Below are 14910 nucleotides of genomic sequence, written 5' to 3' on the forward strand. Positions count from 1 at the left end.
TTTTAAGCTTCGTCTCTCCTTAAAAAATAATAATCCAAAACAAAAAAAGCAAGCTCAACTCTGCTTCTTTTTTAAAGATTTGATTTATTTCCTTGACAGGGGGAGGGCTCACAAGCAGAGAGAGAGGCAGAAGTAGGCTCCCCGCGGAGCCCGGAGCCCCAGTGAGGGCTCCATCCCAGGACGCTGGGATCATGACCATGACCGGAGCCAAAAGCAGACACCGAACCCACTGAGCCACCCAGGCGCGCCCCAACTCCCGAGTTACTTTCCAATTTAAAGTTCCAGAGTAGGGAACGGTTCCCTCGGCGATAACTCCCCGCTTCGGCCAGCACTCGTCCCGGGGGCGCTCAAGAGCTCGGCGCGGGGCGGGGGGCGGGGGCGGGGGCGGGGGGAGGGCGGTGCCGCGGAGAAGAAGAAGGAGGAGGAGCCAGAGGAGGAAGTCTGGGGCCCGGTGGGCGCTAGCGGGCCATGGTGCTGCCGCTGCCGCTGTTCCGGAGCGCGCGCCGGCCGATCCTGGCGTCCGCGGAGGCTGCTCTCTGGGGTGAGCTCGGTGGTCCCTGGGTAAAGAGAGAGCGTCTAACCTCGGGCTCGGGGAAGGAATGGCATTGGTGGGGGTGCTCGCTGCTTGCGGCTTCCAGTTAAAAATCAGTCCAATTACTCTTGGCTCCTGGGAAGATATAGCACCTACATTCCGTTCTCGTTCTTTCCGATTCCGGGCTACTTGGGTCTGGGGGTGCTCGGGGGACGCAGGGAGAGAGGTCAGCGTTGCTCCAGGGAGCTCGCGTAGGAGAGGCTTTTAGGAAGATACTGGTGCGGGACTGGGCAGTGAAGGTCAGTTGGCGACTAGACGAGCGAGCAACAGGGCCAGTTTCTGCTGGAGACTGAGGATGAGCCCAGCTTTGCGAGTTACACCTGTGACCCACTGGGGAGCCGCGCTCAGAGCTCCGTGGCAAGTCACCTAGAACTGTAACACTTAGAGCTATTAAAGTACCACTGCTAATTTTACGGACGGCAAAACCGGCCGGAGAAACGAAGGTTGTTCGTGGAGGCGTTGCGTGCATGACTCAGAGCATGCTTCCAGTCCCTTCGTTCTGCTTTACCTGGTCTCTCCGTTACCACAATTTTTATTTGTGGATGCAGTTGCAGAGACCGTGGAATGACACTGTGTCCCCAACTCTCCCAACCACTTACTCCACTTGCACTCTTGGTGCATCCTCTGTAGTTTAAAATGTGCTTTTTCGATGCAAATATGTTGTTTATTGAGCGCCTAGAAATGCAGACCTCCTGCTGGGGATACAGCCTCTGCAGTTCACGTCACCATTTTAGGGAGAGACAGACACAGGTAAACAATGACCACACACAGAGCCCCAGGAGACTGCAATGGAAAAAGCAAGTATTCTATCTGAGTTGGAGAAAGTGTTAGAGAAAAGGTGCCTTTTCATTAAAAAAATTTTACTAGTGGGGTGCCTGGCTGGCTCATTGGTGGAGCATGCAACCCTTGATCTCAGAGCTGTTATGCTGGAGCCCCAGGTGGGGCGTAGAGATGACTTAAAATCTTTAAAGAAAAAATTCTGCTAGTGATACATTATTATATTCCCATTATATTCCAACAGACAATAAAGAACAGCTGACAGTTCCCTCTATACACGCTCCCATATTCCACCCTCCTCGCCAAATGTGGTTGAGTATACATCCTTCTGAACACTTTTCTATGAGTCTAGATAAATGTACACTTAAAAATACTACATATATAATATGTAGGTGTTGGTGTTTTTTAATTTATGCCTCAGAATTCCTGTCCCTGCAATCCCACTCCCCAGAAATAGTTTCTTGTTTACTTCCAGGTGTTCTTCTGGACATTTATAAAACATAAGTATTGTATCTTATGTGTGTATCGATCTTAAAGGGAGAGCTTTTTCATTTAGCAATATGGACATCTCTCCAAGTCAATAAATGTAGGTAAATGCTTGTAAATGCTGCATGCTATGCTTCATAATTAATTTAACTATTCCCTGTATGAATATTTACATTGCTTCCAATCGCCAGGGTGGGTTTCTAATCTTTCAGCCTAGACTTTCCAAAGAGAATACTGTCAAGTCTTGTCTTCTTAATGACTTGAGGCTGCTAACATGAGTGCTTGTTACTGAAACAGTGGCCCCTCCCCATAACACTGAAAATGTCCTTTGTCTCCTACATTTCCACGAGGACAAAAACTTGCCGTATACCTTTATTCTCTGAAAGTATCCCCTCAGGTTTTATTCTACTAGTTTTATTCTCACCTTCCTCTTTGCTTCTGTTTAGACTTATGCAGGGCTGAAGCAGGATCCCAAACCTGACCTACTAAGTCATGTACACTGAGCTGTACTCACACACCTTTGTGGTGACCTGAAGTGAGTCAACTTTCATCTACCACATCCTGTCCTGTCTCTCCCCTGAGTTCTGACCTCTCTAAGGTTCTAAGTAGATTTTGGGGTAATAGTCAGGTTGTGTAAAGGCCTTTACTTAATCCTAGTCCTACAAAGAACAACAGAAAACACGGAAGTGCTTTGTCAATATGAATCAGTTGGCAGCAGTAGAAGATGCTTTAAAAAAGGAGGGAGGTTGGGGAAGGTGACAGTCAGAGGACGTGGCGACTCGAGCGGCTGGCTATTTAAGGGAAAATACTGTGAGTGAGTAGTAATGGAGGTTGAGAAGACAAGTAACTTTGAGAAGCTCAAAGATAGTATATGGATTCCCCTTTCATATTAAATTCACCGCTTCATCTGATAAATGCATTGCCGTATCTAAAATTTCCATTTTTAATCTTTTATTCCCTAGAATCTTTAGATTCCCTTTAATCTTTTACTCCCTAGAGTCCCTAAAATAATCTTTATATCCCATAGGATGGTTGTTCACTTGCTTTTCAAATTTTGCTGCAAGTGGTTCTCAAAAAGTCAAAATATTTATTGAAGTGATTACATTGGAAGTCATAAAATGTTCACACCAAACTCAAATACACGTTCGATAAGGAAGCACACCAAATGTTCTTACTAATATTTTCTCTCTGGAGTAACAATCATTATTTCTAATGTATTCTTTCTTGGTTGTGGGTTGTTTATATTCACTGTTATATGGTCTCTAGAAATAATTTTCTTTTTTTTAAGATTATATTTATTTATTTGTGAGAAAGAGCACAAGTGGGGAGAATAGGGTAAAGCAGGCTCCCCACTGAGCAAGGAGCATGATGCAGGGCTTGATCCCAGGATCCTGAGATCATGACCTGGGCCGAAGGCAGCAGCTTAACCGACTGAGCCACCCAGGTATCCCTAGAAATAATTTTTGGTATTCAACAGATACTAATGTGGGATTTCTAAGGTGTCAGCATCCAAAAGAGGATTACAGATGAACCAGAGAATTTATTTTATAGTTGTGGCAAGAGTGAGTTGCTATCATTATGGTTGTTATCATTAAGCAAAAACTTTTATGTTTCAAATAGTTACATTTTTCCCATCAAAATTTTGTTTGAAATTATAAAAAGAATACCAAACTGAATTGGTAGGAAGTGATGGTACGCTATTTCTAAGTGGAAAATTTTTTTTTAAGATTTGTATTTATTTGAGAGAGAGAGCAAGCACACAAACAGGGAGTAGGACAGAGGGAGAGGGAGAAGCAGGCTCCCCACTGAGCAGGGAGCCCAGTGTGGGGCTCGATCTCAGGACCCTAGTATCATGACTTGAGCTGAAGGCAGACGCTTAACAGACTGAGCCACCAAGGTGCCCCTCTAAGTGAAATTTAGCTCAGTATTTTATTTTTTATTTTTTTTAATATTTTTATTTATTTTATTTGATAGAGAGAGATCACAAGTAGGCAGAGAGGCAGGCAGAGAGAGAGAGGGAAGCAGGCTCCCCGCTGAGCAGAGAGCCTGATGTGGGGCTCGATCCCAGGACCCTGAGATCATGACCTGAGCTGAAGGCAGAGGCTTAAACCACTGAGCCACCCAGGCACCCCTAGCTCAGTATTTTAAATCAGAACATATAATACAAAACTATACTATATTATAATATAGAAAAGAAGCTAAATTTATGAAAAAATACATTCAGAACCCAAATCATGTGTATGACTTCTATATATAGTTTCTTTAAACATATAATAATTAAATTGCATTAGGCTAATTGAAATTAAATAATTCAAAAAATAGGGGTGCCAGCTGGCTCACTTGGAAGAACTTGCATGCAACTCTTTATCTTGGGGCCATGGGTTTAAGCCCCACACTGGGTGTAGATATTACATCAATAAATAAAATTTTAAAAAATTTTTTCAAAGAATAATTGAATCTAGAACTTAGAGATATATCATGATAATGCTAAATTTCTTTAAAAAAAAAACAACATTTTATTTATTTCACAGAGAAAGAGGGAATACAAGCAGGGGGTTGTGGGAGAAGGAGAACAGGCTTCCCACAGAGCGGAGGACTCCATGAGGGTCTCCATGAGCAGCTCCATGCCAGGACTCTGGGACATTGACCTGAGCTGAAGGCAGATGCTTAATGACTGAGTGACCCAGGCGCCTCTAGAAGTAATCCTAAATTCCTTAAGTTTTCTGTTTGAAAAAAAAAAAAAAAAAAAAAAAAAGCTTCTTCCTACAAGTTTCTTCTTACTAAACAGACCTGACAATTTTAGAAAAGCAAGCTTCTAAACATGTATATGCAGTATGTATCAGACCATTCTGAATTATACTGGATCTTCAATTTGCATAGTCTAATTTGATGCGATTTTAAATATTTTTAGGTCAGGGGCACCTGAGTGGCTCAGTGGGTTAAGCCTCTGCCTTCAGCTCAGGTCATGATCTCAGGGTCCTGATTGGAGTCCTGCATCGGGCTCTCTGCTCAGCAGGGAGCCTGCTTTCCCCTCTCTCTGCCTGCCTCTCTGCTTACTTGTGATCTCTGTCAAATAAATAAATAAATAAATAAATAAATAAAGGTCATCATTTTATCTCACACTGAAATTTGGGTTGGTAGGCTGATTTTTTTTTTTTTAAGCTATAGGCATTTGAAAAACAGCAAATATGGAGAGAGGATTTCTCTGAACTCCTCTTACCTGCCTTAAGACAGTCCTCCAAAAGGAACTCAATTTCATAAATCCCCTCCCCAAGAGTTTCACCAACCAAGGATGATTGACTCATCACAGGAAAGAAGACTAGAACTCAACACCACACCCAATCTTTGTCACAAACTGGCATACCTCCCATTTATTCTTCTAAGAGCCCGTTCATCTTTCCTAAAAATCATTTACTCTCCCCCAAGAGGCCTACATTCTGTCTCCCTATGAAGATGAGAATTCTTATTTTTTTAATTTAAAAAAGTACATATTTTATTTTTTTATTTTTTTAAACTTTTTTTTTAAGATTTTATTTATTTATTTGACAGAGATCACAAGTAGATGGAGAGGCAGGCAGAGAGAGAGAGAGGGAAGCAGGCTCCCTGCTGAGCAGAGAGCCCGATGCAGGACTTGATCCCAGGACCCTGAGATCATGACCTGAGCCGAAGGCAGCAGCTTAACCCACTGAGCCACCCAGGCGCCCCCAAAAAGTACATATTTTAAATTTTTTATCTTTTTTGCTTTCACCCATTTCTCCTGCCCCACCCCTCCCTGCCTCTGGCAACCACCAGTCTGTTCTCTGTATCTGTGAACTTGGATTTGGAGGGTTTGTTTATTTTTTTGCTTGTTTGCTTTTGGTTCCACATATGAGATCACACGGTATTTATCTTTCTTGATCTGACTTAGGGTAATGCCCTCAAGGTGCATGTCTCAAATGCCAAGAGTTCATTCTTTTTTATGGCTGAATATTTGTGTGTGTGTGTGTGTGTGTGTGTGTGTGTGTGTGTGTGTACCACAATTTCTTTATTTTTTTTTAAGATTTTATTTATTTATTTGACAGACAGAGATCACAAGTAGGCAGAGATGCAAGCAGAGAGAGAGAAAGAAGCAGGCTCCCTACCGAGCAGAGAGCCCGATATGGGGCTCGATCCCAGGACCCCAGGGTCATGTCCTGAGCCGAAAGCAGAGGCTTTAACCCACTGAGCCACCTAGGCGCTCCATGTACCACAATTTCTTTATCCATTTATCCATCAATGGACACTTAGGCTGTTTCTATATCTTGGCTGTTACACATAATGCTGCAGGAAACACAGTGGTGCATATATCTTTTGAAGGTAGCATCTTCATTTTGCTCAGATAAATACCAGGAATGGAATTGCTGGATCATATGGTAGTTCTATTCTTAATTTTTTGAGGAACTTCCATATGTTTTCCACAGTGGCTGCACCAATTCACATTCCCAGTAGTGCATGAGGGTTCCCTTTTCTCCACATTCTCATTGACATTAGTTACTTCTTGTCATACAATGTGATCTATCGTGCATACTTTTCTGAATTCTTTTCTCACTTAGGTATTCAGAAACTTTCCATGGCAGTACATATAACTCTTTTAACTACTGCATATAGTCCATAGTATGGATTACCACAGTTTATTTAACCAGTCCCCTCTTTTTTTTTTTTTTTAAAGATTTTATTTATTTATTTGACAGACAAAGATCACAAGTAGGCAGAGAGGCAGGCAGAGAGAGGGGAGGAAGCAGGCTCCCTGCTGAGCAGAGAGCCCGATGCGGGGCTCGATCCTAGGACCCCGAGATCATGACCTGAGCCGAAGGCAGTGGCTTAACCACTGAGCCACCCAGGCGCCCCTAACCAGTCCCCTCTTGATGGACATTTTGGTTTCCATTTTTTTGCCGTTCTGAAAACTTCTTCAATAGTTACTGTACACAGCTCTTTGTGTATCTCTACAAGTAACTTACTAGAATAGATACTTAGAAGTGGAACTTTTGGGTTGGTGACAAGTGGTATTCAACAGAGTCTTCAAGGAGAGTAAAAGTGTGCCAGGTAGAGATGAGGAAGGAAGAAAAGAACCCTTCAGAAAGAACCGTGTGCATATATCATGAAGGAAGGTGAAAACATGTATTTGAAGATTGCACCATAGAGATTGCTTAAACCTCACAATAACTCAGAAAGGTTAAGTAATATTATTACTGTTTTAAAAATAAGAAACAAAGTCCTGGAGAATTTAAGTAATCTTCCCAGGACTACAGAGCTAAGTGGACAAGGGAGGATTTGAACTGGTTTATCAGTCTCTAAAATCCCTGCTCTTTCCATTATAAAAAGGTAGTTGGGGCACATGTCTACTTTTGATGTAGCTGGAGGGTAGGGTTCTTGATGCAGAGGAGGAATGGGGAGGAGGAGAAGGTCTGGTAAATTATGCTGGTAAAGTAGATTGAAGGACATGAAAGAACATGCTAAGGAGTTCAGACTGTGTCTTATAGCGTAGGCTGTAGGGAACATCCAGGCAAGGCTAGATTGACCAGTGTGGAAAAGCCAAACTGGAGTTTATTCAAAAACGAGCCTCAAAAATGTGAAAATCACATATAGCCTGTGTTACTCTTGAGAATCCCTCAAGAGAATCACACATCATCGCAATAAATCCCAAAGAGCCAGTTTTCCTTCAGTGTAGGAACTGATCGCTGTTTCTTTGATCACGCAATAGATGAAGTGGTTGATTTACAAGTAGAGGCCTTGTACAAAAAATACACTATAGCTTTTTTTTTTTTAATTTTTAATTTTTTAACAGACAGAGGGCCCGACGTGGGGCTCGATCCCCGGACCCTGAGATCATGACCTGAGCCAAAGGCAGAGGCTTAACCTACTGAGCCACCCAGGTGCCCCAAAAATACACTATAGCTTTCACTCAAGAGTTAGTATGGACTTGAGGCTCACACCATGAGAGGCTTGGGGGGGCAGAGACTCGTTAAGAGAATATTTGTGCCATAGAAAGCTAGGAAATCTAGTCCTCATTGACTGTACACGTGCTCTCCATTGCCCCCACACACACACACCCCAACAGGAAGCATAGAGAAAACTGAATGTCAGTTTGGCTCTAATATCTAAGAAAAACATAACTATCTTTGATTCGGTTACACAAGTTACATACCGAGATGATTTTTGTTTCCCTGTGGTGAAGTACCACAGACTTGAGTTTAACCATTTTTTAAATTACCGTAGTTTTCCAATTCCTAACAACGAGGAACTGTATCAAGTCAGCTGGCTGACTTGTTGCATTCCGGGAATTCACAAAAAAGTTGAGTGAGAAAGTTTTATCCCAGGCATTTTAAGATAGAATCTTATAGATTACATGAGCCAACTATTCAAAATCTGAAGAGGATGGGGAAATCTGTATTTTTATTTTTTTACTGTATTTGCTTTGATAAAATATATGTAAATATATTTTAAATATATATTTATATTATATATTATATATATTCTATATAATATTAAATATTAAATAAATATAAAGTTTGCCATTTTAGCCATTTTTTATAAAATTTTTAAATTTTATTTTATTTTTTTCATTGATCCAAGATTCATTGTTTAGGCACCACACCCAGTGCTCCATGCAATAAGTGCCCTCCTTAATACCCACCACCAGACTCACCTCTCCTCCTACTCCTCCTCCCCTCCAAAACCCTGTTTGTTTCTCAGAGTCCACAGTCTCTCATGGTTCATCTCCCCCTCCGATTTCCCTCAACTCACTTCTCTCCTTCTCCCAGTGTCCTCCATGTTATTCCTTATGCGCCACAAGTAAGTGAAACCGTATGATACTTGACTTTCTCTGCTTGACTTATTTCACTCAGCATAATCTCTTCCAGTCCCATCCATGTTGATACAAAAGTTGGGTATTCATCCTTTCTGATGGAGGCATAATATTCCACTGTATATATGGACCATATCTTCTTTATCTGTTCGTCTGTTGAAGGGCATCTTGGCTCTTTCCACAGTTTGGCAACTGTGGCCATTGCTGCTATGAACATTGGGGCACACAGATGGCCCTTCTTTTCACTACATCTGTATCTTTGGGATAAATACCCAGTAGTGTAATTGCAGGGTCATTGGGTAGCTCTATTTTTAATTTCTTTTTTTTTAAAGACTTTTTATTTATTTATTGCAGAGAGAGAGAGACAGCGAGAGAGGGAAGACAAGCAGGGGGATTGGAAGAGGGAGAAGCAGGCCTCCGGCCAAGCAGAGAGCCTGATGCAGGGCTCATACCCAGGACCCTGGGATCATGACTAGCCGAAGGCAGATGCTTAACAGCTGAGTCATCCAGGCACCTCTCTATTTTTAATTTCTTAAGGAATCTCCACACTGTTTTCCAAAGTGGCTGCACCAACTTGCTTCCCACCAACAGTGTAAGAGGGTCCCCTTTCTCCACATCCTCTCCAACACATATTGTTTACTGTCTTGTTAAATTTGGCCATTCTAATTGTGTGAGGTGGTATCTCAATGTGGTTTTGATTTGAATCTCTCTGATGGCTAATGATGAACATATTTTCATGTGTCTGTTAGCCATTTCTGAGTGTACAATTCAGTGGCATTAATTGTATTCACAACATTGTGGGGATCGTTACCACTGTATTTCCAAAAATTTTCATCACCCCCAACAGAAACTCAAACCCATTGAGCAATAACACCCCTCCCTCCAACTTCTGGTAATCTCTAACCTACTTTCTATGAATTTACCTGTTCTAGATATTTCATGAGTGGAATCATTAAATCATTGTGTCTGGATTACTTCACTTAGCGTGTTCTCCATGTCTTAGTTTCAAGCTGCAGTATGTGTTAGAGCTTCATTCCTTTTTATGACGGAATAATATTTCATTGTATGTATAAGCCACATTTTGTTAATCCATTCATCTGTTGAATGAACACTTGAGCTGCTTCCATCTTTTAGCTATTGCGAATAATTGTGAATAATGCTGCTATGAGCATTGGTGTCTGAGTTTGAGTCCCTGTTTTCAAATCTTTTGGGTACATACCTTGGAGTGGAATTGCTAGGAAACCTGAATTTCTTAACTACTATATTTGTCCATTTTTCCATCTTTTGCTGTCAGTGAGAAAGACAAATGAAAATAGCGCAGTGTTTGGTTTTACAAAGGAAATGCGGTTTTTTCAAAACTCACTTTTGGATTTTCTTAACTATTTAATAAATAGAACCATGAAGTGTTTTTCTGTGTGTGTTTTTTGTTTTGTTTTGGTTTTTTTGGCCTATGCACACTGCAGAAAATTTACTAAGACATTAAAGGATGAACCAAGAAAGTCTGGGAATCCCTGGTTTATACCTAGTGCTAACTAGTTTTATAAATTTAATACTATATTTTGGATAACTTACATTAAATAATATGCCATTACAACTATTTCCTTATGGATAGACTTCCAGCTTCTTACCATTTTTCAGTACTACAAAGAATGCTGCCCATGAATATATTTATACAAATATACATTTGTATGCATTCATGTTAATACTCCTGTAGGAAGATAGATTCCTAAAAGTGAAATTGTGAAGTAAAAAATATACACAGAGTGTTATTCCTGCTAAATTTTCCTTTCAAAAGGTTATGACATTACACACTCCCAACATTGTAAAAGAGTACCCATTTCTTCATACCTTTACCAATATTTGATGTAATCAATCCCTTTTAATTTTTACAAATCTGGCAAAATTTGAAAAATTTTGTTTGTATCTTGCATTTCCTTAATAAGTAGTGAGATAAGGCATCTTTTTACATTTTATTGATCATTGGTATTATTCGGGCCAATTCCCTGTTCCTGTTTTGGCCATTTTTCTATTGGGAATTTTGTCCTTTTCCTATTTATATAAGCTCTATTAATACTAATGTTTTGTCTTTTTTGTGTTATGAATATTTTGTTCCTGCCTGCCACGTGTCTTCTAGTTATTCATTGTTCTTTTCCCATATATAAATTTAGCATATTTATGAGGTCAAATCTTTATGGCTTCTGATTTTGCCGTGTTTAGAATGGTCTTCTTATCCCAAGGTTTAAATTATCTGCTCATGTTTTCTATTGGTACTTCTAAGATACTAGTTTTTAGATTGAAATTTATATTTATTTACATGTAAGGAATGAGGCAATAGCCTGCTTATACTTTCTTCCTATTGGCTGGCTATTTGCCCTGCATATTTGTTGAACAAAATATCCCCATTATTTTGAAATATAATTGTTACCAAATACTGAATTCTCATAGATTACGGTATGTTGTGTGTCTGCTTCTCAAACTGAGGGTTGCTGGGGGGAGGGGGGTTGGGAGAAGGGGGTGGGATTATGGACATTGGGGAGGGTATGTGCTATAGTGAGTGCTGTGAAGTGTGGAAACCTGGTGATTCATAGACCTGTACCCCTGGGGATAAAAATATGTTTATAAAAAAATAAAAAATTAAATTAAAAATTAAGAAAAAAAACTTTCTATGCCAGCTTATACTGTTTATACCAATTCACTTTATAAGATACTTCATTTTTTTAAAAGATTTTTTTATTATTTATTTATTTGATAGACAGAGATCACAAGTAGGCAGAGAGGCAGGCAGAGAGAGAGGAGGAAGCAGGGTCCCAGCTGAGCAGAGAGCACGATGCGGGGCTTGATCCCAGAACCCTGGGATCATGACCTGAGCCAAAGGCAGAGACTTTAACCCACTGAGCCACCCAGGCGCCCCAGATATTTCATATTTTAAACAACCTTTGAGCATTATTATTTACTTTATAGCAGTCATTTTGTTGTGAAATATGATTATTAAATTTTTTTAAATTTTATTTTATTTTAAAAATCTTCGGGGTTTTCTTTCATGCTTAAAAAATCAATTTGGACCTTTAGAAAAGTTGGAAAAATAAAATGGAGTTCCCTTTATTCTTACCCGACTTCCCTTAACGTAAGCATCTTAGATGGTACAGTTACTGAAATCAGGAAAGTAATACTAACATAATATTATTAACTAATCCATAGGCCTTATTTGAATTGCACCAGTTTTCCCACTGAGGTCTTTTATAGTCCCAGATTCAATCCAGGATTCTATGTTATTACATCGTCATGGCTCCTTAGTCTGCTTCAATCTGTGACAGTTCCACAGCTTTTGTCTTTCATAACTTTGACACTTTTTTAAGAGTATTGGTTATTTTGTAGGTTGAGTTTGAGATTTTCTTCTGACTTGATTCAGGGTATGTATTTTGGCAAAAATACTAAGGAAGTGATGTGCTCTTCTTTGAGCATCCTATCAAAGTATACATGTTGACATTTCTTATTACTAGTGAAGTGATCTTTGAATAATTGGTTAAAGTAGTATCTTTCAGGTGTTTCCTTTTGTTATTAGTACGTATTTCCTGGGGGAGATACTATCCTATTTCTAATCAAAATTTCACCTACTAACTCTAGCTTCTGTCAATGGCTCTCGCTGAAATAATTATTACTTGTTAACCTAATGGTGATTTTCTCTTTTCATCATTCATTCTACATTTATCAATTGAAATAATCCCTCCTCCCCATTTATTCAATTATATCCTTATATCAGTGTGGACCCATGGATTTATTTTATAGGTTATGACCCAGTACCATATTATGTTACCAGTTATTTAAGTTTTTATTTAAGTAATCCCTACACCCAGCATAGGGCTTGAACTCACAGCCCTGAGATCAAGAGTCACAGGCTCTTCTGACAGAGCCAGCCAAGGTGCCCCACCAATTATTTAACAGATAGAAACAACCTTTAAGTACTTACAAGTGTAGTTTCAAATGTAAGGTTCCCACATCTTCACTTGCAAGGGGAAATTGAAATTTTCTTAACATTGTAATTTGGATTATGATTAAATTCACAAGTTATTTGCAGGATTCAGGTACCAAATGCTGAATGTGTATTTATAAGTTCCACCTAATTAAGGGCTTGGAGAGAGTAGAATATGGAGCTGGCACAAGGCCAGCCATTCAGCATGGAGGGCAAGAGGGTAACCTTCCTGTGGCTCTGTCAGGCTGTGTACAAAATACATATACAGGTCAGTGAAGTAAAAGAACTGACTGGAATCAGGGGGGAAATTCTTTGACCTGCCTTCCAGATATTAATAGCAATGTTACTTTGAAGGTACCGAAATTATTTTATTCTTTCCAGGTTTGAAGTCAATAAAGGGAAGCTGCTATAACTTTTGTACAGCTATTTTTAAAGATGTCACTTATAAGGAACTTAAAAACCTCTTGAATTCCAAAAAAATTATGTTAATTGATGTTAGAGAGCCATGGGAAATTGTCGAGTACGGGAAAATTCCCGGGTCCGTCAACATTCCACGTAAGTGATGTGTGACTTGAATTAATTCCTCACAAAAGTATATATTCAGTAATATACTGTACCTAAGATTTAATTGAAATTCTTAACATTTTCTTTCAGTGGGTGAGGTAGGTAAAGCTCTACAGATGAACCCGAAAGACTTCAAAGAGAAGTACAACGAAGTAAAACCATCCAAATCAGACAGTCTGGTGTTTTCTTGTTTAGCTGGAGTGAGAAGCAAGAAGGCTTTGGACACAGCAGTATCTCTGGGCTTTAACAGGTGCATAAATGAAGTATAAAATTGTATTCAAGAGTGTGTATAATAGCAATGTTTCATATGTATTATATTTTTACTGGTCGACTGAAAAATGTCTTCTAATACTGTGTTAGTAATAGGATAGAGACTAAGCCTCTATATTTTCATCCTACTCAAAGGTAACAGTCTTTCACGTAGGTTTAAAGGCTAGAGTAGTCATGGCATCTCTACATCTCTAAAGTTCCTATCAACTTTGTGTTATAAAGCAGAAGGGAATTTTTACAGCACTAACCTTGATATATGTTTTCAGTGCTCAACACTATGCTGGAGGATGGAAGGAATGGGCAACCTATGAATTTTCAGAGAAGAAACACGGAAATTGATTTTTGGAATACAAGTTGGCACTTTTTGGGCACCTGGGTGGCTCAATGGGTTAAGCCTTTGCCTTCGGCTCAGGTCCCCACATCAGGCTCTCTACTCAGCAGGGAGCCTGCTTTCTCCTCTCTCTCTCTCTCTCTGACTGCCTGTCTGCCTACTTGTGATCTCTCTCTGTCAAATAAATAAATAAATTCTTAAAAACAAACAAAAAAAGAAAACCAAGTTGGCTCTTTCCTTCTGTATATGCAGCTTATGATATTGAAATGTACAAAGGTTTACACAAAACCCTGGCATCACTGGAAAGGGTTTTGTGTAACTCAGTTATTTGTTGTATCTTTTCTTTAACTGTTTAAGTTGAGAATACTACTTGCCCTTGCCTATTTTCAAAGGCTATTGAGGATTGAAATAATGTATGTGACTTGCCATGGGAGTATTAAGGGTTAGGATTCTAGGGGCACCTGGGTGGCTCAGTGGGTTAAGCCTCTGCCTTCGGCTCAGGTCATGATCCCAGGGTCCTGGGATCGAGACCCACATCAGGCTCTCTGCTCTGCAGGGAGCCTGTTTCCTCCTCTCTCTCTGCTTGCCTCTCTGCCTACTTGTGATCTCTGTCAGATAAATAAAAAAAAATCTTTAAAAAAAAAAAAAGGGTTAGGATTCTAGAAATGAATTTTTAAAATAGTTTAGTATAGTACAATAGTATTCCCAAGCCCAGGATACTTACAGTACCTAATCATAATGTATGGCCATTGTGTTAGCATAGCTTCTGTTCAGTAAAGAGGCTATGAACTAAACAAGTTATTTTTTAATAATAATATATTTATAAATTTTCCCATTTTAGAAAATTCATAAAATTTCTTTTCTTATAATGATATATAGTACAGATATTTCTGATGGATATATCTTTCACCCATAATGTATTAAATAAAATAAAAACAGCTAGTAATCATTTCTTGAACACATTTCCTTGGCTTAGATCCGATGCTAAATATTACAAATGCTAAAAAGATAATAAAAAAGATGTGATTCTTCTCTGAAGAGGTCTGATGTCTAGCAGAGGTATATAGAAGTTAGATTTTTAAAAGCAGACTTTGTCT

General features: G+C 39.5%; 1 protein-coding gene across 1 annotated transcript; it reads left to right on the forward strand.

Moving 5' to 3' along the window:
- Positions 1–404: 404 nt before the first annotated feature.
- On the forward strand, positions 405–14034 carry TSTD3 (thiosulfate sulfurtransferase like domain containing 3). Its single transcript, XM_059399256.1, has 4 exons — positions 405–541; positions 13030–13203; positions 13303–13462; positions 13749–14034. The coding sequence occupies exons 1-4, from the start codon at positions 469–471 to the stop codon at positions 13819–13821; spliced, it is 480 nt and encodes a 159-aa protein (XP_059255239.1). The 5' UTR covers positions 405–468; the 3' UTR covers positions 13822–14034.
- The last annotated feature ends 876 nt before the right edge of the window (positions 14035–14910 follow it).

This window comes from Mustela nigripes, chromosome 5 (assembly GCF_022355385.1).
Source record: "Mustela nigripes isolate SB6536 chromosome 5, MUSNIG.SB6536, whole genome shotgun sequence".
In the NCBI taxonomy this organism is placed as follows: Eukaryota; Metazoa; Chordata; class Mammalia; order Carnivora; family Mustelidae; genus Mustela; species Mustela nigripes.